The sequence below is a fragment of the Tarenaya hassleriana genome, unplaced genomic scaffold (assembly GCF_000463585.1).
Source record: "Tarenaya hassleriana unplaced genomic scaffold, ASM46358v1 Cleome3, whole genome shotgun sequence".
NCBI classification, from domain to species: Eukaryota; Viridiplantae; Streptophyta; class Magnoliopsida; order Brassicales; family Cleomaceae; genus Tarenaya; species Tarenaya hassleriana.
The window spans coordinates 3,506,043-3,531,133 of record NW_010966177.1 but is presented as its reverse complement, the minus strand read 5'-3'; the positions used below and the strand labels follow the sequence as shown (position 1 = coordinate 3,531,133).

The 25,091-nt window shown below is 35.8% G+C and overlaps 8 protein-coding genes across 12 annotated transcripts; 6 read left to right on the top strand and 2 right to left on the bottom strand.

Moving 5' to 3' along the window:
• Window positions 1–516: 516 nt before the first annotated feature.
• Window positions 517–2,352, top strand: LOC104819124 (yae1 domain-containing protein 1-like). 2 transcript variants are annotated; one of them, XM_019203147.1, is made up of 5 exons: window positions 517–695; window positions 933–1,013; window positions 1,428–1,543; window positions 1,647–1,768; window positions 1,901–1,989. In XM_019203147.1, the coding sequence occupies exons 1-5, from the start codon at window positions 677–679 to the stop codon at window positions 1,902–1,904; spliced, it is 342 nt and encodes a 113-aa protein (XP_019058692.1). In that variant the 5' UTR covers window positions 517–676; the 3' UTR covers window positions 1,905–1,989. The 2 variants fall into 2 exon arrangements, with proteins under 2 accessions (XP_019058692.1, XP_010547341.1); XM_010549039.2 differs by having other exon boundaries at window positions 520–695; window positions 1,881–2,352.
• A 981-nt stretch (window positions 2,353–3,333) lies between these two features.
• LOC104819123 lies at window positions 3,334–5,105 on the bottom strand. The gene is made up of 5 exons (XM_010549038.1): window positions 5,031–5,105; window positions 4,548–4,880; window positions 4,201–4,285; window positions 3,992–4,118; window positions 3,334–3,583 (listed from the first exon to the last, which is right to left on the bottom strand). The coding sequence occupies exons 2-5, from the start codon at window positions 4,874–4,876 to the stop codon at window positions 3,516–3,518; spliced, it is 609 nt and encodes a 202-aa protein (XP_010547340.1). The 5' UTR covers window positions 4,877–4,880; window positions 5,031–5,105; the 3' UTR covers window positions 3,334–3,515.
• A 4,899-nt stretch (window positions 5,106–10,004) lies between these two features.
• Window positions 10,005–13,839, top strand: LOC104819122 (protein trichome birefringence-like 40). The gene is made up of 5 exons (XM_010549037.2): window positions 10,005–10,188; window positions 11,475–11,542; window positions 12,281–12,456; window positions 12,894–13,052; window positions 13,445–13,839. Exons 1-5 carry the CDS (start codon window positions 10,005–10,007, stop codon window positions 13,734–13,736), a joined length of 879 nt encoding a protein of 292 aa, XP_010547339.2. The 3' UTR covers window positions 13,737–13,839.
• Window positions 13,840–14,490: 651 nt separating this feature from the next.
• On the top strand, window positions 14,491–15,181 carry LOC104819121 (dirigent protein 22-like). Its single transcript, XM_010549034.1, has one exon. It carries the CDS (start codon window positions 14,496–14,498, stop codon window positions 15,063–15,065), a length of 570 nt encoding a protein of 189 aa, XP_010547336.1. The 5' UTR covers window positions 14,491–14,495; the 3' UTR covers window positions 15,066–15,181.
• An 889-nt stretch (window positions 15,182–16,070) lies between these two features.
• Window positions 16,071–16,913, top strand: LOC104819119 (dirigent protein 22-like). The gene has a single exon (XM_010549030.2). The coding sequence runs from the start codon at window positions 16,308–16,310 to the stop codon at window positions 16,869–16,871; it is 564 nt and encodes a 187-aa protein (XP_010547332.1). The 5' UTR covers window positions 16,071–16,307; the 3' UTR covers window positions 16,872–16,913.
• On the bottom strand, window positions 16,840–21,770 carry LOC104819120 (crossover junction endonuclease MUS81). 2 transcript variants are annotated; one of them, XM_010549031.1, is made up of 17 exons: window positions 21,681–21,770; window positions 21,409–21,508; window positions 21,045–21,294; window positions 20,305–20,399; window positions 20,144–20,222; window positions 19,954–20,040; window positions 19,733–19,858; window positions 19,367–19,595; window positions 19,010–19,226; window positions 18,811–18,926; window positions 18,537–18,667; window positions 18,375–18,432; window positions 18,023–18,181; window positions 17,806–17,885; window positions 17,489–17,726; window positions 17,220–17,306; window positions 16,840–17,104 (listed from the first exon to the last, which is right to left on the bottom strand). In XM_010549031.1, the coding sequence occupies exons 3-17, from the start codon at window positions 21,236–21,238 to the stop codon at window positions 17,000–17,002; spliced, it is 2,001 nt and encodes a 666-aa protein (XP_010547333.1). In that variant the 5' UTR covers window positions 21,239–21,294; window positions 21,409–21,508; window positions 21,681–21,770; the 3' UTR covers window positions 16,840–16,999. The 2 variants fall into 2 exon arrangements, with proteins under 2 accessions (XP_010547333.1, XP_010547335.1); XM_010549033.1 differs by having other exon boundaries at window positions 18,811–18,920.
• A 791-nt stretch (window positions 21,771–22,561) lies between these two features.
• Window positions 22,562–23,112, top strand: LOC104819118. Its single transcript, XM_010549029.2, has 2 exons — window positions 22,562–22,888; window positions 22,979–23,112. Exons 1-2 carry the CDS (start codon window positions 22,582–22,584, stop codon window positions 22,993–22,995), a joined length of 324 nt encoding a protein of 107 aa, XP_010547331.1. The 5' UTR covers window positions 22,562–22,581; the 3' UTR covers window positions 22,996–23,112.
• Window positions 23,113–23,937: 825 nt separating this feature from the next.
• LOC104819116 (polyadenylate-binding protein-interacting protein 2) lies at window positions 23,938–25,022 on the top strand. 3 transcript variants are annotated; one of them, XM_010549028.1, is made up of 2 exons: window positions 23,938–24,276; window positions 24,587–24,681. In XM_010549028.1, the coding sequence occupies exons 1-2, from the start codon at window positions 24,025–24,027 to the stop codon at window positions 24,593–24,595; spliced, it is 261 nt and encodes an 86-aa protein (XP_010547330.1). In that variant the 5' UTR covers window positions 23,938–24,024; the 3' UTR covers window positions 24,596–24,681. The 3 variants fall into 3 exon arrangements, with proteins under 3 accessions (XP_010547330.1, XP_010547329.1, XP_010547328.1); XM_010549027.2 differs by lacking the exon at window positions 24,587–24,681 and adding an exon at window positions 24,444–24,580 and having other exon boundaries at window positions 23,938–24,286; XM_010549026.2 differs by having other exon boundaries at window positions 23,939–24,286; window positions 24,587–25,022.
• The last annotated feature ends 69 nt before the right edge of the window (window positions 25,023–25,091 follow it).

Here is a 25,091-nt window from a genome sequence, read left to right as displayed (position 1 = left end):
TAATAACCCACTTGGGTCGCAGCAATTTCAGGGTACACCACCGAAAAAAAAAAAAAAATTTGTGACCTTATTACGACTAATATATAACTAATATACAACTTATTACGACTAATAAACTACTCTTATTTTAGTTGTATATTAGTTATATATTAGTCGTAATAAGGTCGCAAATTTTTTTTTTTTTTCGGTGGTGTACCCTGAAATTGCTGCGACCCAAGTGGGTTATTAGGGTTAAACCCCCTCGGACCGGCCGGGTGGGGAATTAATACAACTAATAGTATAAAAAAAAATAACCAATGAAACCATCGTATACATAGGTCGACAACAAAATAATTACAGGTATCTTTGTGCAAAATATCGATTTCTGATCTTCGATGAACAAGTATCTGATTTTTGAATAATTCGAAAATGAGTTAAAACTGTCCATTTCAATTTTTATTGCGAAGGTAACAAGAAAAATAAAAAAAATCGAATAAAAATAAAAAAAAAATAATGAAGAGGGGGAAACTAGGTTAGAGAAAAAAAAAAGAAAAGAAAAGAAAAGAAAGGCTGGGATCGCTTGGGATAACAATCGGATGACGCTAAAAATTGGGTAATCGTGGAAAAGTGAAAGCTCGAGAGATTATTGCCTCCAAAAGAATCTTCTAGTGATTAACGGCGGTAAATACTGCAATTGATGGATCCGCCATCGGAAGGTTCTGTCTGTTTTCTTTTTCGTTTGATTTAGCTGTTCTCCTTTTCTCCAGGCATGGTGAAACGATTTTTTTTTTTTAATGTGTTTCTGTTTTTCTCCAGAGACCCATTTTGTCCGATGCGTTTGTGTATCAAAAGCTGCACGATTAGTGTTTGATAAAATGCCTGAACCATGATTTTTTTTTTCTGACGAGGAACAATTAGAGTACTTTGTTCCTGATAATTGTTTGTGTTTACAGATGTGAAGGCCAATCTTGCTGAAGAGCTTTATGGAGAAAGCTTGCGGCTTTCGAAACCTGGTTTAGACTCAGCTTCACATGGTATTGCAATGGGTTTTGTTTTTTGGGGGTGAAGTTTCTTATTGGTTTTTTCTTCTTATTGCTTTGGATGATACTCATAGCTAATGAAGTTTTGAACTTTTGATCCTATTGGGCTGAAAGATTTCACAATTATGTTCATATGTTGTGTTAAGAGTTCAATGTCTCTTGGGTAAAGAACTCTGTGGCTCCTCAAATTTCTTGCTTTTATTTCTCTGATGATGTAATTTCATGGTTATGAATCTTTGTTGCCATGTTGCCGGATGCTTATCTTGGGCTTCCTGTATTATAAGTTCATGGTTATGAGTCTGTGCCATATCAATGTTTTCGGGTTTTGGACAGGACACACTTCGTTTTTTGTTGTTGTTGTTGTTGAGATTTGGTTCCTGCAGAAACTGAATTGTCCTTTTGATTTAGGTGGTGATGATTACAACTTTGAAGACAACGATGGGTCAGTATGGGGTTCAGATGAGGAATCGAATAGAGAATCCTTGGACAGGGAATGGCAGAGGAGGCGTGACGAATTCCATGCGGTACCATTTTACTTCGTGTTGTGTTTGGTTTTTTGCCTCTCTAAACATCTTTTTGATTGTGATTAAACTTTTGGCTATTGCATTTTGGCAAACGATGTCATAGATTGGATACCGTGATGGGATTATTGCTGGGAAAGAAGCTGCTGCGCAGGAGGGATTTAACATCGGCTTTAAGGAATCTGTTCTTGCTGGCTACAAGTTCGGGCTTGTTAGAGGTATTTCTAGGTAATGCTCTAATAACCCCTCGAGATATGTTTCCATGCCAAGAGCAGTGTGAAAAAATGAAACATTTTCCCCCTTTTTGGTTAATCTATGCATTCTTTCAAACGCTTTGAAGTGCGCTGGCGTTCCTTCCAGATGACCTGAGAGGAAAATTGACAGGCGAAGAACAAGAAACGGAATCAAAATTCCGGAAATTGCACGAGTCGGTGCACGTCCTTTCGACGGAACATGCTGCTAAGTTGTTTTATGGAACTTTAGCCTCAAAGCAAGCCAAAGAGAAAGATGAAGAAGAAGAAGAAGAAGAAGGATCTGTCTCTGCCATCACTGATCCCTTGCAAGGTTATGCAGTTGAGTTGAGTTCTCTTCTCGCCAAATCTCCTAAGATTGAACTTAGATTGGCCCCAGAGAGACAACTCATTCCATGAGTTTCTTCCTTTGGATATGATGTTAAAACACAAGAAACATGTGTTTAGGAGACATGCTGAATCGTAAGTCTTAATATGGATATGAATACAAGTATCATCTCTCTATGTTCGTGTGCCAAGAGTCCTCCAACATACCCTTTTTAGCTCTCTGTCTTGGTTGTAGCCCTGATATCATCATATCCGCGGATTTGCACGTACCGGTCTCGGGTACTCGATACTTAATGGAAACAAAAACGAATATTACATTGTGGAAAACCCGTATGATGGATTCGGATTCGGGTTTCAAAAATTTAGACAACAGGTATCCATAGATATATAATATACATATAAAAAAAACAAAGTTACCCTTATATTTCTAAACTATTTACTAAAATACCTTAGATTTTATAATGTTTCTATCACATCCTAATCCTTTTAATTTCAAAATCATTTTATATATTTGAAAAACTTTCTAGAAATTTATGTATATTTAATATTTTAAAAAAAATTAATTTTAAGTATATTTTTTAAACTAAATATATATGATTTTGTAGGATATTTTTTAATTTTAAATTGATAAATATTGTATATTGTACACACGGTTATGGATATTCATGGATATCCATTATTTATTATTTAGTGGTGAATAGTTACGGATATCCGGATATTGTGAGACACAGACGTAGATAGAAATAACATTTTTATAAAATCCACAAAGACGAAGATGAAGACGAATATTTCCACAAGCGGATAACCGACGCGTGTCCATCCAATATGCATCGAATCTTCTTTTAATTTAATTTATCTTTATCTCTTAATTTTTAAGATAAACTCAAATTAATTTCATCCTTATCTTGTTCCATGGCCAATGATTCTTCCAATATACCACATATATCACGAAATTTCATCTTTACGGTATATTTTCAAGGAAACTATTATTATTATTATTATTATTATTATTATTATTATTATGTGTTTAGGAGATGAGATAATATTTACTTTTAAGGAAGTTATAAAGTTTTTTCTTCTGGTTTCTTAAAAAAAATCCAAAAGAATATAAACTCAATATATCTAGATAAAAAAAAACATCTAGCATACACTTGATATTCAAATAACTTTGGGTATTATGATAATATATATTCTTTAAAAAAAAAAGATTTCCTCTCTTATTCTGCATATAATATAACTCCGAAAAATATCCGGTACAATATCAAATCATAAAACTGCGACGGAACTCAGCCTGTCGGTCCAAACATTGAAAAAAGACAAAATGTTGATGCATCCAATTTTATTCGAGAGGATTTAACCATTCTCTGATCTTCCATGGCACTCGGAGCTTTGAAATCTCACATAAATCGCAGATTCCACAAGCGTTGCTGCTCATCCATCAACTCGATGAGTCTAGCCATACCCACTGCCCAAGAGAAAAAGCATAAGTAATGTATCATATTCACGAGCATAAATATTATACTTTTTTAAAAATCACATGAATTCTTCTTAACTCGTATATTAAACACTGAACTTCTGAAAAATAATAAAATCGAATCACGAAGTTTCAAAAAATTACCGAAAAAACACAATAAAACTAAGCTCTAAACTTTTACACAACTCCCAAAAATTCAAGTTTTAATATGAAAATTAAAAGAGCTTGTATATTTTTGGACAAATTTAAAATTTGTATATTTATTTTAAATAAATTCATAAGTTCTCGGGTGAATATACTGTTTTCTTATTTTTAACATGAGTAATTAAAACATATTTTTAAATAAATTAAACAATATTTATTGTAAATATAATCTGGACATAGATCGTATATATGTACCATGATCGCCTGGCTGATAAGCCCGAGCCTCCTCGATCATGGCCGTCAGGATTCTGCTTTCTTCATCAGCCGTTTGGCACATGCGTTCACATTCCCTCAATTGAACTTTAAGAGAAGATATTTGCGCCTTGAAATAAAAATGAACAAGTGAGTTATTTGATAATTTTTTGTAACTCCTTTTTATTGAAAGGATTTTATTAAACGCTCACCTCGAGAATTTCAATATCCTTCTCCAATTCCTCCAAACACGAAAGTTCTTCATAGTAAGCGTCTTCTACATCTCCAAAATATTCACTGTTACCATGAACAACAAAAATTATTTACACATCTAAAAAATTACTTAATGCATCTAAAAATATAAATTGGTAATTGTAAATTATAAATTGGTAAAGTATTCTTCCACCCGAGTTCGAACCTGAGGTTAATCTTTACCCCAAAAAATTGTTGTCTATGATAAAACATATTTTTAACTAAGATGTAATATGTATGTAACATCATTTTTATGGGCAATTATAATAAATAAATAAAAAATCTTTGTATGGGCAATGTCAATAACCTTGTTGGTTCCTTCAGCTCTTCGTCATACTGGCCAAGATCAACAAAATCGCCCATATCTTCGTTTGTAATATCATTCATATCTAAAGTATTTGCCTCAGAAGAATCAGAATCTCCGATCTCAGTGAAATTATTGATATCATAAAGAAAATTTTCAGGATCAATGCCGATGTAAAGTATAGTATCACTTATCGATCTTTTGTGAAAGGAAGGGATTTTTCTTTCACTGAGATCCATTTTCTCAAACTCGGTCTCCAAAGATTGTTTTGAAATCTTCGAATTCATGTCGACTTCTGCCTTCGGACCGTCGATTATAGCCAGCGTCACCATATATCTGTCCCACAGAAAAACAGAAAATTTGTTAAACGGCCTCTAAAATGAAAATTTGAATTCGAAAATCTTTCAAAAATTTAGATCTAGCGAGAATTAAAGAAACTCTTCGTAATCATCGAAAATTATTTTTCGTACAACGAAACCAAGTTACCTCGGCGGCGTTGAATGGTATTTCTCCTTTTCTTTTAACACCTTTTTATACCATAGCCTGAGACTTGAAATAGTATATTCATCAAGAAATAACCTACAAATGGAAAATCTTAAGAAAAAACCGTTTTATGGGAATATAATAATTATATTAGCCTTTTAATTTATTTTTTTGCAAGAGATAAGACCAAAAGAAAGGTTTATTAGGACAATACACTTGCAGATTCTTTAAAAGAATATGTTTTTTAAAACTTAAACATGTTGTAATAAATGATAGCCAGGTTTAAGAAATAATAAAACTTTTTAGGGAATGGCTGTTTATATCACCATACCAAATCCGTGATACCGACAACTGGAAGCTTTGTGTTGTAGAGGATCAAGGTTACACTATCGATTATTGGTAGTTGTTGCGAGATAAAATGATTGGTTGATAGATTGTTAGTTGGCGAAAATTATAAAAATGACAGCATATTGATTATTAATGAAACTTCAAAAATCTTTTAATTATTTTTATTATATATGTTTGTATGAAGAATATATATCAAATAATTTACGAAAGCTATTAATAAAAAAATGTTCAAAATACCTTTTTCATCAATTTTACCTATTTATAAATTTTAAAAGTAATAACATGATTTTATTTTCATGAATTATTCAAAAAATTTGGATAATATTTGTATAAACCTTAATTAATAAAAAGATTTACAATCACTTGAACAAATTTATTATTGTGAAGGTATTAAAAATAAATTTAAGTTTTGAGAAAACAAAGACATAATCAATTTGTTATAGAAATCATTCAATACCCTACTTAGATATTTTTGTTTATAACCTACAAGTTTGTCGGGCCTGCGGCCCAATTACATTTTACCAAACCCGAAAGATTGGTCGGGTAATTAACACTTAAGATGTCATTTTTCCCTTTTGGACATTGCTAGTGATATTTAGTAAAATCTTGAAAAACAATTAAGAAAATTTACTTCATCCATCACCAACCATATAATATATAACTAGGGGTATAAAACGAGTCGCGACTCGCGAGTTAGTTCACGAATCAATCCATAATTTTCTCAGTCGGACTCAAAATATTTGAGCTCAGAAAAAATCGGGCCAAATGAGCTAGTCCTCACGAACCGACTGGCTCGCGGGCCAGAAAAAATATTTTTAAAATTTTAATATTTTTTATATATTTTAAAGTATTTTTATATACTAATTATATTTTTATTACATATTTAGTTTTTTTGTTTAAAATTTTATTTTTTTATTATATTTAAATATTTTAAATATTTTTAAAATATTAAAACTATTATTAAATATTTTTTAGTATTAAAATTTTATTTTCAAAATTTATATATTTGGTTCGTATGCCGACTCGTTTGGCTCACAGACTAAGACGATATGAGTTGGACTGATATATTTTTTGCTCGCTAAAAAACGGGTTGGGTTGGATTGGATTAAAAAAATTTCCAGATCGAAACGAGCCAGGGTGGACTGGACTGGGCCAACCTGTTTTACACCCCTAAGTCCTAAGTGTAACAAAGCTCTTTGGATTTGAATTCTTATTTCACACGGAACTGAATTCATTAGGAAAGGGATTTAAGAATGTTAACAAATATTCGTAGATGTTATGTGGAAGAGATATATCAAAGAAGGAACGATGTCAAGTTTTGATGAGGCTTAATGACTCGTATATATGTCATTTTGATGTTAGGACCACTTTCATATTTATCATCAAGAGCGTATAATCTTTGATATTCACACAAATGTTATAAATGGCTACCCGCAACGAAATAGATCTTCTTCTAATTAATTTATCCGAACGATTGACAATCTCTACACCATATGTCTCCACGCACCTTTTTCCTAGGGATGTTAACGGTGGTCCGGTCCAAATCTGCACTCGGCCCAATGATTTTGGATTCGGGTTCTGGCGACCCGAAAGTATGGTCCTATAGAATTCAGGTTCGAGTTCGGGCCGATTTGAGCCCATATGAAAATCTTAATTTTTTTTGGGTTTACAAATTTAGACCCAAAACCCAATATTTTTGGGTGACACGGAGTGGACTTCGGGCCAAAACTGACCCCCCCTTTTTTTTTTTTTTTTCTCATGTTTTTCTCTTAGCTATCAAAATCTTACTTGACCTATTTTGGTTTGGAGCAAGTCATGTCAATAGTGATCTATCGTTATAGAATTTCTTTAGTACATAACATTCATACTATCATCATTACTGTCTAATGACACAACCAGTTATGTCAACCAACCAATATAGTTCCAATCAATAATTTCCTTGTATTCCATTTTATTTTATGTGTCTATCTTTTTGCTACAATCTGCTCATTGCCGGTGGTTAACTACCTCTACTCGTAATAAAGCTTAAAGCTTTGGTACAAGCTCCAGAATCCAGGAATGTAGGTTGGACCATAGCTCGAGGTGACTCTTTGGGTGATTACTGAAGTGAATTTGGGTCTATTTGCCTAAACATACCGATTTCCGTTCTCCTGAACAAAATTCAGACAGTAGAAGAAGGCAAACACAGACAACCTTTAAATGTCGTTCGAGTCATGCTTTTACAGTCGAACATCTCACTTTCTTGTTAGGGCAAATGTGTTCTTTCAGTTGTCTATTTGATCAATGGAACTCCAACAAGAGTGAGTTCTTGAAGAATAAAATCCCTTGTGAAACTCCAACAAGAGTAATCTGGTTTAGGTTTTGTCAGTCTTTGTTATGCATCCTCTTTCGCTACATGGAAGTTGATCTGTGTGGTGGTATCGTCCCCCTCGCCGCTGCTCTCCGACTCGTGATTTCGTGCAGAAATTAGAGGAACACCGGAGTTCAAATCTATGTCTTGGCCGACACGGTACTCGAGAAGATACACTGGTGAAGAACGTACACACACACACCCGACGTACGCCACAGAAACCCCGACGACTCACCGGAAAGTTGGAAACCCAAAACGCGAAAGAAAAAAAACCTCTGAGCCGGAAATCGCCCGAAACCCTAGCCCCCCTCTTCCTCTCCTGCGTAATGGCAGTCGGTTTCATTTCCAAAGCAAAACGGCATCGTTTCCTCTGCCTTAGAAAACGTCGTCGTATGAGCTCCGGTTCCTTCAAAAGATAAACTTAACGAGCGAACCTGAATCCTCCAAACGAATTAGAGACTCCCTAACCTTCCGCCTCAGACGGAAGCTTCCTCTCTGCTGAATTTTCACAACCGATAGTTTTGCATTGTGATTCTCAATCAGTACTCTACATTGCCGAAAATCAATTTTATGATGCATGTAAGAAGCATATTGAATTAGATTATCATCTGCTTCATGAGAAACTGAAACTTAGTTTTCTGAATTAACTCAAAGATATCCTTAAGTTTTCAGCATTAGAGCAATCTTGACATCTCATCATCAAGAATATGGATACAAAACAATATTTTAAGATTTTATTTTTGGTTTACCTTCATTGATTTATTCTTGTTAGATGTTGTTGGGTTCGCCTTTCTCGGCTCTTTTTGCTGCTTGAAACATTTTTTTAAGGTTCATTTTTTAATATAAGAGGGAAAATTTGGCCCAAATTCAAATTGTTCTAGGTTTGCCATTTCGAACCAAAAACACCCTTTGGAGATCAAAGCCCATCTACACCATGCATTGTCGAAATGGTTATCCAACCTATTTTGAGCCCAGTAATTTGTGTTATAAATGTGTAACCAAAATATGTTGAAAATTATATGGGTCGGGTTATCCCAAGTTGGAATCTTTTTCCATATACATTTTAATTCTAAAATAAAATATATTCAAAAAAGAAAAAAACAACAGGAATAGGAATAATATCCTAAAAATTATAATGGGGCAACTATTTTGACCTTTTAATGGGATACTCGTTGAGCCTTATCCTTTTGATATGTTAGAAAATGTGTACAAACAATGAAGTCAATTATGTGAATGATTACTTTCCCTCCACGTTCCTTCGAATAATGAATTCTAAATTTTAGCTAGAATTTTTAATCGAATTTTTTAAAATCATAAAACTAATTCTATATTTAGATTCTTTTCTAACCCTACATTTGTCACTCTTTTCGCATGATGTACTGATTTAATGGAAATCAACGAATATGATTTAAATTATGTTTCAATAATAATCTTTTAACTTATTTATTCTTTAATAATCTCTAATCCCAACCCCAAAAAATTGGTAAAGAGAAACTTATATATATTTTAGTCTATAAAATACTGATTTATAAACCCACTACTACGTGGTGGGTCGAATGGTCAAATTGAAGATGATAAAAATCATCGAGGACGAGTGTCTTGTTGAAAAGGATGTGTTCCCAATCTTCGTGACCGGTAACACAAAGGTTGATTCCGAGTGTAGAATGGAAATATAAAATCGAAGTTCAGAAACCATCCCAATTATACAAAAAACTGATTTATATCGCTCTACAATGTAAAAAGAAAAAAAGAAATTTCAATTCAAAAAAATAGTGAAATTAACCTTTTTTTTCGATTTTCTAGTCAGATATCTTTCCAAAATAAAATAGCATATATATTATCCCTATCATATACTGTTTTGCATATATACTCCAAAAACATCCGTGTCACTAACATAAAAGAATCTTTTATTAAATAACATCAACATCGTGAAAGTAAATTCCCCATTTATGACCCCTTTAACTATCAGCGGTTAAGGAAGCAGTTTCACCAAAAAAAAAAAAACCTTTATACATTAGTGGAGCCTAAAGTCCCCAAAGCTATTAGACACTAATCAAAACCCAATCTTTCGAATCAAAAGCTCTCTTTTCTCTTTTTCAAATTGTATTTAAATAAAACCCAGAAAAAAGAAATGGGAAATCTTTCATTCCCATTACTGTTACAATGCGTTTCTGTTTTGCTTCTCGTCCTCCTGCAGAATTTAGGGTTTGGATCGTCATCAGAAGCGTTGGAGATCAACAAGAAGAACGTAAACAGGACGCGGACGGCGGAGGAAAAGAATGGCGATGGATCGAGAACTTGTAACGTGTACGAAGGGAGATGGGTTTTGGACGAGGCGTATCCTCTGTACGATCCGACGTCTTGTCCGTTTATCCGCAAAGAGTTCGACTGTCGGAAATATGGCCGTCCTGATTCTCTCTATCTCCTGTATCGATGGCAACCTTCTCAATGCTTTTTACCACGGTATGTTTTTTTTTTTACCATCTTTTTTTTTTTGCGTGTTGTGTTGGTGCTTGAATTTGATTGGAGGTCTTGCCTTGAAATTATCTATCTATTGCCCGTGAGCACGTAAACGTAATATTTCCTTCTACCGTATTTCAAATATATGTTTATATTTGATTTTTGTGGTTTTTGAATTCCACATTTGGATGGATGAAATTTCTATTGTCATGAATATTAGACATTTAAGAAATTAATCTAACAAATGGTAGCTCTAGCTATGCGATCTAATAAAACATATTAATCCTTTTTTTTTTCGAAGTCTAATTCTAGGCATTTAAAGTTCTATAATATTCTTCGTAATTATTCCTTGCTCATTCCGATTTTCTATTACGGTCGGAGGTTAAAAATAAAATAAAGATAAATTAATAAACGCCTAAATGTTCGACAGTACGATCTGTAATTGCATTGACAAAAACATGCAATCAAATCCATGTTTTTGGTTGTAGGACTTTAGATTGGTTGTTGTGGTTGCTATTATTATGGTTAGTAAAATATTAATAAAGGGATGCAATTATGATTACGGTTGTTAATTATTATGATAATTATATTTGTGATGACTTTATAATCTTAGGTTAGTCCTTATATCATATGATTGGAATTTGCTTAGTTGTGGAGATGTTCCCGGAGATGCCGTGGGACAACAGGATGCACGTGAACATGTGTGTGTGTATATATATATAATACAACCAGACAAAATCATAGTGCCATTTCATCAGAAAATGTAAATAGACGCGCGCGTAGAATATTTTATAAATAAAAATTATGTCAATATTAAAATCAATATATTAAAAAATTGTGACATGAATTTAGATTTGCCGTGATTTTTTTAGTGACAGTCCATGAAAGTGTATTAAAGCCGAAAATATGATTGTATCAATTAATTGATTTGACTGATTTTGTGAAATTGTAATGAGAATTAATTCAATGATTTTAAGCTTAATGAATACAACATCTTAATTTCTACTTATAATTCTTTTTTTTTAAATTAGACTAAATCTTAGAGATTATGATTTGAGTAAAAATAATCACAATGGCATAGATTTGGGACTTGGAATATACAATCAAAGTTCTACACATTTTCGAAAAGATAAACCGATAAAAATAATCGGAAAATAAAACGTGAAAATTTCGTTGCAGAATAGGTGGAGAAGAATTTTTGAGGAGGATGAAGGGGAAGAAGATAATGTTCATAGGAGATTCAATAAGTCTAAACCATTGGCAATCTCTTTTGTGCTTATTGCATGCAGCTGCTCCTTCCTCAGAAATCATAAGGCAGAGCTCCATGAACAGCACCATCTCTTCTGTCATTTTCAAGGTAAATTATTTTTCTTCATTTCATTCTTTTTTGTACAAAAGAACCAAAAAAAACTTTTTTTATTTTTTGAAAATTAACGTCGGAACTCCAAAATATCTTTGCCAATTTATATTGGCCAAAACTACGAAGCAATTTATTTTAAATGATTAATTTTAATTAAGATTCGATTTATTATTATTATTGTTATAGTTAATCCTTCGTGTTAATGAACAAAAAATAGTCTTTATTTTAGAAACTACAATTAAAATTTTAAATTAAGAGTGTAAATATATTTTTTGTTTTCCATGTTATTTTGATAAATTCCAAACTTTATGTCATTAATTTGTTGCTCTCATAATTGTATAAATAAAATCATTACTTTAAAATTTTGTTTAGTTTTATTGGGTTTATTTAGGCCAATAAAAAATTGATGATATATCTAATTATTTTATTAAGAGTTTCTAAACTGTATGATAGAAAATATCTATGTAAAAGTTTTTTTAAACGATAGACAGGAACAACAACAATTAGTATCTTCTTTCCAATGTTGAAACTCGGGGTGGATATTACGATCTTTTTATCAAAACTTTCGGAGAATTTATATAACGTTAAAATATACACAATACTATAATAACATTTGGTATTTGATTTGGATTTCCTTATTGATTTTCAGTACTTTTTCTTTCAATCTCCATCCACCAGTCAAAGAGTAGGTTTCATGATTTTAATCTAGCGGTGTATCCTGCTTTTTTTTTATAGGACTATGACGTGACGGTGATGCTGTTCCACTCGGCGTATCTGGTCGATATCGAGCAAACGGAGAAGGGTCGGGTCATGAAATTGGACTCTCTCAAGAACGGCGACATTTGGAAAACCATGGACGTCTTGGTCTTCAATTCCTGGCTGTGGTGGTACCGCCGAGGACCAAAGCAACCGTAAGATCCCCTCGTTTTAATCGATATCAAACTTTCTGTTTTATAATCGGGTATTCTGAGTCGATACCTACACTAATCCCGCGGTTTAGAGCAAATCATGTGATTGAAATTATGCTATTCTCCCCGACTTGATGTTTGAACTCGAAACGGAACAAACGCTTTGCGTGCCTATTTCACCGGCTGCGCTACCCAACCGTGGGGAATTAGGGTTCCAAGTTATTGAGAACCAAAGAACCCATAATTCTCAATAGCTAGCGTAAGAAAAATAAACTTTGATTTTCATGGTTTATGAAATAAAAACAATGGTCATTAAATTACATTCATTAAACATATGTAACAGTTATATATTTGCATACAATTATGTGATTGTAGAGTGCGTATATATTTCCATTTCACCTAATTAAGAATGTGTTTTATTAATCCTTGTTGGGGTATAGGTGGGATTATTTACAATACAGAAGCAAGATCGTGAAGGATATGGATAGAATGTTTGCGTACAAAATGGCATTGAGGACTTGGACTCGATGGGTCAACTCCCAAGTCAACGCAACCTCCACCAAGATCTTCTTCCAAGGAATTTCTCCCTCCCATTACAAGTAAGCCCATCTTTTCGTATTCTTTCATGGAATTCATACAAAACAATTATTTCTCTCATATTACATACCAATTGTTTGATGGAAGTTTTATACAAATATATATAAAACTTCAATTTATTATCAGATTTTTATAATGTTTTCAAAATATAAATATTCCAACCACCGTTTAGGAGCGTTACTAGTGGTAATATTTTTGAAAATTCATTTATTTTATAGAAATGGGAAAAGAGTTAGTGTATGTATTTGTGAGTTTTTAACCACTTTACGAATTTTTTGTTGGGGTTTTTCCAACTATTACTGAACTGCTTAAAAAAATAGCCATAGATTTGTTTGGAACATAAGACACAGAGAATTGAAGACAATGCTAATTGAAATGTATATGGTTTGAACAGTGGATCGGAGTGGAACGAGCCGGGCGTCACAAACTGTCTAAGGGAGGAACAACCGGTGGATGGATCGACCTACCCAGGAGGCAAACCGATGGCTGCAACAGTGTTGAGATCGGCCTTAGCCCCGGTCCGGAACAAGGTGCAGTTATTGGACATAACATTGCTGTCACAGCTGAGAAAAGATGCACACCCAAGCCGTTACAATGGCTTCAAGAGCATGGACTGCACCCATTGGTGTGTCCCTGGTCTCCCTGATATTTGGAACCAGCTTCTCTTTGCTTCTCTCTTCTCTTGATTCATGACTATGGCTCCGTTGCTTCTGATTCATGAACATTTTTATATGGATGATCACTTTCTCTCATGACATAAATAGATTACACATTGCTGTGGTTTTTCTATTTGTTTTGATGGGAAAGAATAATGATAAATACAAGCTGATAATACCCTTTTAAAGATCGTTGTTTAATCGAAATAATATCCAAAATACCCTCTTTTTAATAAAATCACTTCTACTCATATTTTTCTCCAAATATAACCATATGACCAGAATGACGGTATGATTACATGGTGATCACAGTGGTTATAATGTTAAATTTATGGTGATTACATTAAATAATCATGGTGTATCTTAACTGTCACACTAATCACTTGGTAAAATCATCATAAATTTAACGCTATAATCAATGTGACCATCGTCTGACAATACTGCATATATATAGAAGATGGTATGTACGGAACTAGTTTTAACAAAAAAGAGGATATTTTGGATATTTCTTTTATTTTTTTAACCTTATTTAGTAGATATAAGCAAGTTATGTAAAGATTTGAATACTGTTAAACTCGGTATTTTTCATGGCCTTTGAACTTGGAAGTTGTTGTAATATTAAAAACAACATTTTTTAAGACAATATCGTATATTATACAATGAGTAAAGAATGATTTTACTGTTGGGTTTTTGCGTGTAAGTTAACTATAATGTAACTGCCAAGGCACATTAATTTCTTCACCTCTATAATAACTTGGAAATAAACTCCGTAAGGCTTGAATCAATCTTATGCGAGTAAAAATGAAATCTTTTCTAACTCTCACCGCCAACTTCACCGCTCTCATTGTTCTCATTATCTCACTCTATAGACCCGCGTTTTTCTCCGGCGAAATCTCCGGCGATGACACACCAAGACATAACATAACCCACCTCCACTTCTTCTTCCACGACATGGTCGCCGGCAAAAACCCCACCGTCGTCAAGATCGCGGGCCCCACCACCGCCTCAAACCCTTATGGCTTCGGGGCCACCATGATGGCGGACGACGCCTTGACGGAAGATCGAGACCGTTCATCCGGGGAGATCGGACGGGCGCAAGGGATTTATGCGGTGGCGGCCCAAAACGACGTCGCTTTGCTCATGGTGATGAATTTTGTCTTCACCTCGGGCGAGTACAAGGGAAGTAGCCTGAGCCTCTTGGGAAGGAACCACGTCATGGACGACGTCAGGGAGATGCCGGTGGTCGGAGGAAGCGGCGCGTTCAGACACGCGCGCGGTTACGCCTTGGCTCATACGGTTTGGTTTGATAATACCACAGGGGATGCTACCGTAGAATACAACGTTTATGTAACACAGTAGGAAAAATAAAATATATTATATGAATGATTTATCACTAGTTTTTTTGTGAGTTATAAAACTTGTACATTGATCATTAATTTCCAATTTGTTATTAAAATGTTTCCTTCATGATTTATTACGCGCGTGGTTACGCAATTATCTTGCATTTTTTTACCTTGTCTTTAACGGGTTAGAAAAATATTTCTAATGAAATTTGTCAAGAAAATCAAGAAAAATTGAACCCCCAATCTCTTTTATTTCTTGGAGGGTTTTCATATCATTTATATATCTCAAACCATCTACGTAGTCGCATCATTTTCGGTTCGATTCGGAACCAAATTGCAGAACCGAAATTAATGAGTTTTGGATTTATTTATATATTTATTGAGAGTTTCATTTTGGAAGAAAGAGCATGAGTGGAGTGTGGGCAACAACCAAAAGTCCCGGGTACATTGAAACTATTTTTTCCCTAAATTTTGGAATTTTTATTTGAAATAAATAATATTTTAGGAATTCAATCGAGGAAAATACTTCGTCTATCACAAGATACAAAAATATAAGTTCTTCTACTAAAATATACAAATTAATTTATGATAGTAATTTGTACTCTGGAATAATTGCTTTTTTTATTATCAATGATGTAACAGTTATTTTATTAAACTATATTCTAAAGAAGGCCGAGTACTATAAGGCATGGAAAAAAATTGGTATATTTAATTACGGTTAAAAAAAATAGTTGAGATATAAATTTTTTAAAATTTAATTAAAAAATAATACACGTTTTGTTCTCTTTTTTTGCCAATTTATCCTCAAATTTGCAGATTTGAACAAACGAATTCACTATACCCTAGAATTTGGTAGAAACCCAACATAGCTTGCGTCAAGACTTGGGGAACGAGATCATGAAAATCATCCAAGTTATACGATTTGGTTCTTTAAAACCGGTTAAAATCAAAATAAAATGGACAAGATATATATATATACATATATATATATATATTGTGTTATGAGTCCTGCAACAAGTGATCATCACAGCAACAGCACCACATGGATACAGTACCACTTTTAGAAACACGCTTGCTTGAGAAACAAGCAACGCATGCTCTTCTTGTAAGCTTTTGCGCACAAAAGCCGCTGACAACTCCTCAACTGTTCATTTCTTATCTGCCCAAACCAACAGAAGCAATCTCTGAGCAAATATCATATAAATAAATCTCCTCACCTTGTGCCAAACCCTCCAAGTGTGAAGTTCCAGAACCAAAAATGGCGTCCGTTTTCACTTCAAGAACTCTCCTCTTGCCCTTCTTCATCCTTTTCCCTGCTCTCTTTAGTGCCACTGACGGCGTCTTCTCTGAGCAGTTACCGGTAACCATAACAAGAAGACAGATGGAGAAGACGACCCGTCTTCACTTCTACTTCCATGACATCGTGGAGGGTAAATCCCCAACCGCCCTCCAGATCATTCGCCCGCATAATAAATCCATCAACGGGTTTGGACAAACTTTCGTAGCAGATGATCCTCTGACAGAAGGACCAGAACTGACTTCCAAGCTTGTGGGAAGAGCTCAGGGTCTATACTCCATGGCTTCTCAGCATGAACCTAGCCTGCTTATGATGATGAACTTCGCCTTTCTAGAGGGAATTTACAACGGAAGTGTTCTGAGCATTCTTGCTCGGAACACCATTTTCAACATCAGGGAAATGCCTGTTGTTGGGGGTACAGGGGTGTTTAGGTTTGCTCGTGGGTATGCCTTGGCTAAGACAGTTAAGATGGATCGGTCAGGGAATGCTGTCGTTGAATACAATGTGACTGTTGTACACTTCTAAGCCAAGATTTGAGTAATAAGCACAAGTGTTTTTTTCCTTTCTTACCGCAATGTCTAAACTATACCCGAAATACTAAGCAGCACTGGAAATCTACACAAAGCCATAGAAGGCAATGCCCGAAATACTAATCAGTCATTCCAAACTAACCGGAAAATGTTCTTACTAGCCGTTGCACTGACCACGTTGTTGCTCTGCTTCCTCAGCAATTCTTCTTGCGCCGAGACATCCCCTTCCTTTTGCGAAATACAAGAGAAGTCATAGTAAGAAACAATTTATCCCGACCTTAATGAGAACATATGTGCAATTGTTATGCTTATAGCGGTTGCAGTGTTTCAAGCAAAGACTTACAAGGCGAGAATAGGCAGAAGCAAGAGATAGAAGTGTCGGGTACATATCAAGAACAGCTACTGCAATGTCCTCAGTTACATGTGGAACCTGCACCGATAAGTTGTCAACCAAATATGATTCGCATAGCAGTTCACCTATTAGATGATAACCAGATATAGCATTAAAAAAAATCAACTCCTCGAATCAGCAAATAACAAGGGACCTTTGTCAAAAACCCAAACATACCCATTCATGGATATCAACAAAAACATAACAGCGAGGGTTGATACCTGCATAAGCTGAATGGCAAATACATCACTGATTGTCATTTTATCGAGATCCTGACAGCGTTCGATAAATTTATCAAAAGGAGGACATGGGACTGTGTCATTGTTCTGGTCGTCAATTATCCATGACTTGTAAAACTGGTATATTGCATGAGTAAGAAAACCATATTTCCTTAAAGTGTCACCAAGACCAGTAGTCCTCAGCACATCAAATCCCTCCAGAATCTCTGTCGTGAAACAACTACGCATAAATGAAAAACAAACCAATCAGAAAAGCGAAAAGGCAATAGCAATAAAAAGATACCCAAAAAAATGCTTACGCTGTCTTAATACTTTCTGCAGCATCGGAAGTGTTTGGATCCCCTTCAACAATGTAGATCAGCTTCTTGAGCCCCGACCTCTATTAGAATCCAATATCAGAAGAAAATTCAGAAAAAAACTAATCAATAAAGCACAATCCCATGAAACCTTTAAGCAGGAGGTCATGATAGTGGGTTGAAGTTGAAAACTGAGTCACCTAAACGAGAGGGTACATACCTGAAGTCGGAGTTTTTGATCCCTGTAACGATTGTCTCTTATTGATGAACGTAAATCATCAACTTTCTTCCTCTCAACAATGAAGTCCAAAACAAATTCAGTGCCAAGGTACTTATGCCGAGCTATCCAAATACCATCTCCAACTGGTAGGCGTCTAACCTGGCGATTAGAAAATACCATTCAGCATCCAAAACATGTAATTCATTTAAATGCAGACATATATATCTGAAGTAAGGTGAAAGTCATGCAAGCCTTTTGATAAGTAAATTGGAATTAGTTGGATACTTCGCATTCATCATGATTACTGTAAAACATATATAGGTTCATGTCTGTGTAGAAGAGGAATGTAAACCTGAATTTTGATCTTAAATTCGGAGCATATGTTGTCAATAATTCTCCTGGAGCGAGATCTGGGAATAAAAAGATACATTTTACCTTCACCAACCACAGCATAGCAAGCATATATGAACTCGATTCAGAAGAAAGGGGTATAAATGTTATGTTCATCACATACCCCATAGTGGCAAATTGTTCTCGGTCATCCAGTATTAGGGCCACTTCATATGCATCCTCAAAAACCTCCCCAAAATCCAGAGGAGGCACGCTTAAAATATTTGCAGTTCTTTTGGTTCCACCTGAAGCTGGCTTTGTGTGGAAACGACCATGAAACAGAAAAGAACAAAATTGAAACCAATTAGCAATCCAGTTAATGTCGTATCCATAATTTATGAAATTGATGCAAATCATAAAGAATAATCAAACATCTACTGAGCTCAGTGATCACATACAATGGATGAGCAGGATCTCAAGGCATGAACTGGACCAGATGAGCAAGGTCTAAGTGTGTATTGAGCATCGCAAGAATGCAGACGCATATTTTGAGTTCCATCAATATCAACTGCACCTGCAAAGTTATAACCTTTTTGTAAGATAAAACATTCGAGTCTTAGGAAAAAGACATATCATAAAGAGGACAGTTGACCATACGCTCACTAACAACAACTGGACAGGTTTGCGCCCCAGAGGAAATTCCCGAATCTTTTCTTTTATTTTTAGGTTCTGAATGTGAATTATAAACTTCCGTTTCACGAAGATGACACATTACAGATAGCCAGAGCGATGATGCATCTTCATCTGGGGAAGTGTATGAAACGTCTCTGAACGCAGCAATGACTTGTTCCTTGGAATAACCAATCCGGGTAAACTATACAAGGACAAAACGTAAATTCGACAACAAATACTTCAACAAAGAAAATAAAAAAGGAAAAGAACCAAAAAAACAGACGGTGTTCAGCAAGGAAAAGATAAAAGGTCTACAGGCCAGGACAAGCAATCCGGAAGTACCTTCTCAAGAGTTTCAATTGGGATATTTATTGGCTCCCTTGATCTTAGGTCAGCAAATGGCAGTTCTTCTGTTGGGGTACTAGAGGAGACAAAATTTTGATCAGATGTTCTGCTTGATTGCTGCACATGATCTGTTTCCTCGCAATCTGAGATCTCAAGGGAATCTGATAAACCAGATCGTGCGATGCATTCTTTTGCTACCTCCCGACCTTCCTCTGTCAGCATGTACCTGACAGATGTAACAGAACTTATACCAAGATTCTACGGAAACTACTCCTGCATGCTCAAATTGAAGGTTTTACACAAAACAAAAATGTTTGAAGAAGCACAAATAATAGAAAGTGAATTATAGGAATGAAATATTACTTTGCTGGGCAACTAGATTTCACCACCAACCCCTTCCCTATCAAAGTCTTCATGCAATTCCATCCAGTGTACCAGTCCCTTGGCGAGCTTCCAAACTGCCCTCTGTTCCCTTTTCCTTTCTCTGGCCTGGTCATGGAATTCAAGAACGAAACTGGTCAGCATTAATTGACATCAGAGCAACATCAGATGTATCATATTAGAATCTGAAACACAATTCATACGCGATGGGAACCCGTGAAAGCCCACTTGCTTCGGCCGCATCAATAAGCTCTTGTTTACGCATGAACTCCTGTCCTTTCACCGTCCCTCTGGCAAACAATAATAACTAGAATTTTAAAAGAGACTTTCAGAAGATGGATTTAGTGAGTGCCAGAAAGAAGATAAATTCTGTGGAACAATCGTCTAAATAACCTGTGCAATGCAATTAACATCGCATAGGCCACTGAATTCCTCTGTGGAATATATCGTTTCCTTGCCTTAGCATTTCCAACTGGAAAAAAAAAGCGCCACAAACAAAAATAACTAGATAATTCATATGAATGGATTTGATTTAGACGTCACTAAGATCGTACCAACACAATTCTCAGTCAGAACTTCTTGTTCAGAACTTCCAGCTCCAGTATCAAAATATCCTTGCAGGAGCTTTAGCATCCACTTGCCAACACCTCTATACAACAAATGCAAAACCAATCAGACAAAATTAGGAACAAATCTCTGGCTGGATAAAAACAAAACCAACCAAAACAAAAACCAGCTCCCTAAACCCCAACCCCCGAAAAAGACTTAAACAGGTATAAACAAACTCCGTTCCATGTTTTCCAGTACCAAGTCATAAACCAGATGCATTGGTAGAGAACATAGCTGAGTATGGTCTCCATTTCCAGTACTTCTTGTAATGAAATTCGCCATGAAACAATTGCATACCAATCACTCATATAAGACAACAACAAATTTGAACAGTACGCAGATACTTTTGATCAACGACAACACCCTCTCAAATCTCAATAAACCAAACTCAAACCTGATGACGAACCAGACTTCACAAGAACTCAATTTGCTAAATACATGCAAATAATTTGAAAAGGCCAAATAAACTACTAATTTAGCTAGTGAATCTAATTACCTTCTAGGCCACATAGTAATTCCTAGATCAACCGAGACTTTCTAGTCAGAAATATAAAAGGTTAAATTCAAATAAAGATGAACAAAGCACCTGGAACAAAAAAATCTGTAATTCATTGCTAAAACCCAACAAGAACAAAAGAACTTAGGCCCCATCCAACAATCCATGGAGAAACAAGTCGTCACATACTTGATCTGCGACAAGTCCTTGAGAGTCCTGATCGGATCCTTTGCATTGCAAACATTCCTATGCGCCCTGTAAATGATCGTTTCCTGATTTTCCGACAAACCCTTGGGCTTCTCGGCCAGCTCTCGCTTCGTCCGCAACATGAAATCCGCTAATCCTTGGTTCTCCAGGCAGAGCGCCCGTCTCTGATCATCCATCACTCAAGAGTTTGCCGATCAGGCGATCAAAATTCCTTGGTGGGTCACCGATATGCCTGCGGCAAAAGGGTTGAACACCGTTAGGTTTTTGTTCCAATGTCTGAAACACCCTCTCTTTCTCAAGAAAAAAGAAGAGAAAGAACACCAATCACTTCCCAACTGGTTCCAACCTCTAATTCTCGTATCACCGTCATAAGAGCAGACTCCCGGATTTTCCCGGCGACAACAGTAACCCAAGATTCAGCCCCAAATACCCAAAATTCCAGTCACCTAAAGGTCAAAAAATGATTAGAAGAGATTAGAGAGAATTAGGTTTCGAGGCTCTTGGTGCTGGTTCCGCTACTGTTCAGTAACCTCCCAAGCATGGCGGAAAAAGCTCAAAGAAAGAGCATCCATGGCGGAGAGTGGATAAGCGAATAAATGTAAGAGAAATGCAACTTACCGGCGACGGCGAGGGAGTACGGGGCGGAGAGGTGAAACGACAGCGGAAAAGGAGAAGGACGAGAGTGAGATTCAATGTTGCGGTTAGGGGGTTGTGTTGTGCTGATAATTTGAAAAATAATGTCCCGGTTAGCCCCCTTTTGTTCTCCAGTGGAAATTTTCAAACCATATAGCAATTTACAAAACTGGCGTTTAACTTTATTCTCGATCAATTAAACCCCCATAATGTTTTTAAACGGATGATAAAACCTTCAGAAAAATCTCAAAACTGATTCTATGACAAAGGATGATAAAAATATCGTTGACATATTGATTTAAATTAGTTAAAATAAATATAAAATGTGAAAAGCTAAAAGAAAATAAAATTTAACTCATACTTATATTTAAATCGAATAATACTTAAATTTAAATTGAAGAAATAGTCAAGGTAAAAATCAAATATATATAATTTTAAAAAACGAAAGATCCAAAACTTAAATATAAATAAATCAAAACTTGACCCAGATAATCTTTGTAATTTTATTTCGTGAGATGCGAAAAACATCTTAATATTTTTTTATGCATCAGCCATCTCAAATGTGATTTAAAATTTCTATTTATTCCATTATAGAAGAACAATATTATAAAAAAAAATAATGATTTAAGTAATTTAAATTTTGATACTTTCTGGCGAATCAAAAACTTCTGCATAAGCATCGTATTAGCAAACAGACCATCTTATATTCACGAGGGAATTCATCAGAAAATTTGAGTCCCATTCACATGAAAACATAGGTAAACGTGCCCACAATTCTAAACCCCAACGAACCCAAATGTGTAAACTTCTATATAAACCCTAAAACCCTCAAAGAGCTTCTCAACATTCTCAAACCCTAAAAAACAACAACAAGATCGCAGATAAAATGGCGAAAATTTTCAGAGTTTTCTTCGCGTTAGCTATCTTCGTGGTGGCCGGAACCCTAGTTTCGGCGCAGCAGCAATGTCGTGGAGACATTGCCGGTCTGATGAAAGAATGTGCGGTTTACGTGCAGCGGCCGGGCCGGAGAGTGGACCCTTCGGCAGCATGCTGCAGCGTCGTGAAGGCTGCCGACATTCCGTGTGCCTGCCGCCACATCACGGCCATTGTCGAGGAAGAGATCGATATGGATAAGGTCGTGCATGTCGCTGCCTTCTGCGGAAAACCTCTCGCGCACGGAACCAAGTGTGGAAGTAAAGTTCAAGTTTCAATTTGGTTTTCGGATACATGCATGCATTCACATACAATTACTAACAAGGTCGTTTTTGTTTCTTGTGCAACAGGTTACGTTGTCCCATGAAGAATGTCACACATGCACGGTACGGTTTAGACTTGGGCCTGTGTACGGAAGCCTTGTAGCTTTCATCTTGTACTAATTCGATCGTCTAGTGTAATGACTAAGATTTAATGAAATAATATATTTCCCGTATTCTGTTAAGGAATTAAATATTCTCGATAACAAGCTCGTTGACTTTTTTTTTTATTATAATATGGAGATCACCATCTCAAAAGTTGCCAACAAAGTTACAATACCTTGGAAACATGTCAGTATAATTAAATTATTCTATTTTTTTTTTCTATTTGTTAAAAATCATCCTACATACAAGCCGATATGATTTAATTAATAATGAATATAATTATTCTAGGTAATTCATGGCAAGTATTTTACGGACAGACATGTGATGCATAGGGATGAGCATGAGATGTATCGTATGCTAATTAGTCTCCTACATTGCCTCTATATGATCTCTTGTCTTTGAATTCATTAATTGTTTTTTCATCTCGAGTTTATTGTAGCCTTGAGAACCAAACGCCGTTGAATATTCTAATTTAGTTAAATATTTATGTAATGGGATGACAAATGAACATTTTTAAATTCTAGGTATATTTTTATTGAAGGAATATTAATTTGGGCCGATAACGATGTAATCTATTGGATTATTGGGCCTTGGCCACAGGCCCATGATCTAATGGTTGCTTAACGCTTGTTCACCGACTCTAGAAAATTCCTCTCCCCACAGTTAAAAATATCTTCGTACCTTATTAAAAAAATAAATGTATTTTTCCAGTAACAAAATAAAATTGGTAAATCCAATCATTAAGCACGTTATGACCGTTGGATCATCGTCCTTTTCTCTTAACCGTTGGATCGTCATCCACTTCAATACACGTGTCAGTGATAATTCACTGCCTTACCGGTTAACTGGATTTCTATATAAGGCATTCGTCTCTCTGCCGGACAGATATGAAGCAAATTTAGGTTTGGAAATCGCTTTATCCAAAACGCTCACTCGCTCTTGACTCAGTCTGACCCGACAATTTAGGGAAGATGGCGACCATGGTTGATCGGAGGATCTCGACGCTGAATCCTGACGCGCCGGCGTTCGATCCGGTGGCATTCCGTGAGGTGGAGGATTTCTCGCCGAAGTGGTGGGAGCTCGTGAGGACGTCGAAGTGGTTTCGTGATTTTTGGCTGAGTTTGAACTCGGAGGATGAGTTCGAAGATGGTGGAGAGTTTTCCGATGTGGAGGAGCTGATCATGTTGACCGAAGTGGAGGAGACGGACAGATCAGCTGGTGAGGTAATGAACGGTAAGAACGAGTTGATATGATTATATTCCTCTGCAATGGAACTCTGTTTGTTGCTTTGTCACGGATGATGTGGTTCAACTGCGCAGAAATCTATGGATTCTCTGCTTGATCTTCGATATTGAGTTGCAAGAGAAGTAAACATAGCTTTTTTTTGCAGATCAGATCAAAGGATCAATCTTTTGTTTTTGGGACACTAGTTCTATGATGAGGCAATAGGGTTCAAATCGTCGTGTCAAATATTGCGATTTGTGTTCTGATTTCTTGTATCTGACCATTATGCTTCCTATGATCGAAACCCAGACCTGGTAAAAGATGTGAAGACTTTGCTAAGAGTGCCGGAAACGTGCGAGTCTCCAGGAGGGAAGATTGACAGAACGACAGTGTCTTGCCCCAGGCATTTTTACCACACAAAGCCGACAAAGTATGCGAATCCCAACTCCATTTGCCGACGTAACCATCACATCTATCAGCCGCGTTGAAGAAGAGAAGCCGGAGATTGGGTTTAAGGGGCGGTGTCATGTTTCTGCTTTGACGTGTTTGCGTTTTAGTTCATCTGACTGGTTCTCTGTTGTCTTTTAGCCTCTTTCCAAGAACCTGTTAGTTGTGTCTCCTGTAAATATTGTCTAGTTCGGGGTTTTAACCGCTGTAAGGATATGTCCTGACATGAAATGGCCCATTTGAAACGCTCCGTGTTTGTAGTCAGATGTTGGATGTATCGATATCTGGTTTCTGTTTTCGCTTTGACATCGAAATTTCTCATAAGTTGAATCTGAGTTGTGAGGAACATAAACATACGTAGAGAAGA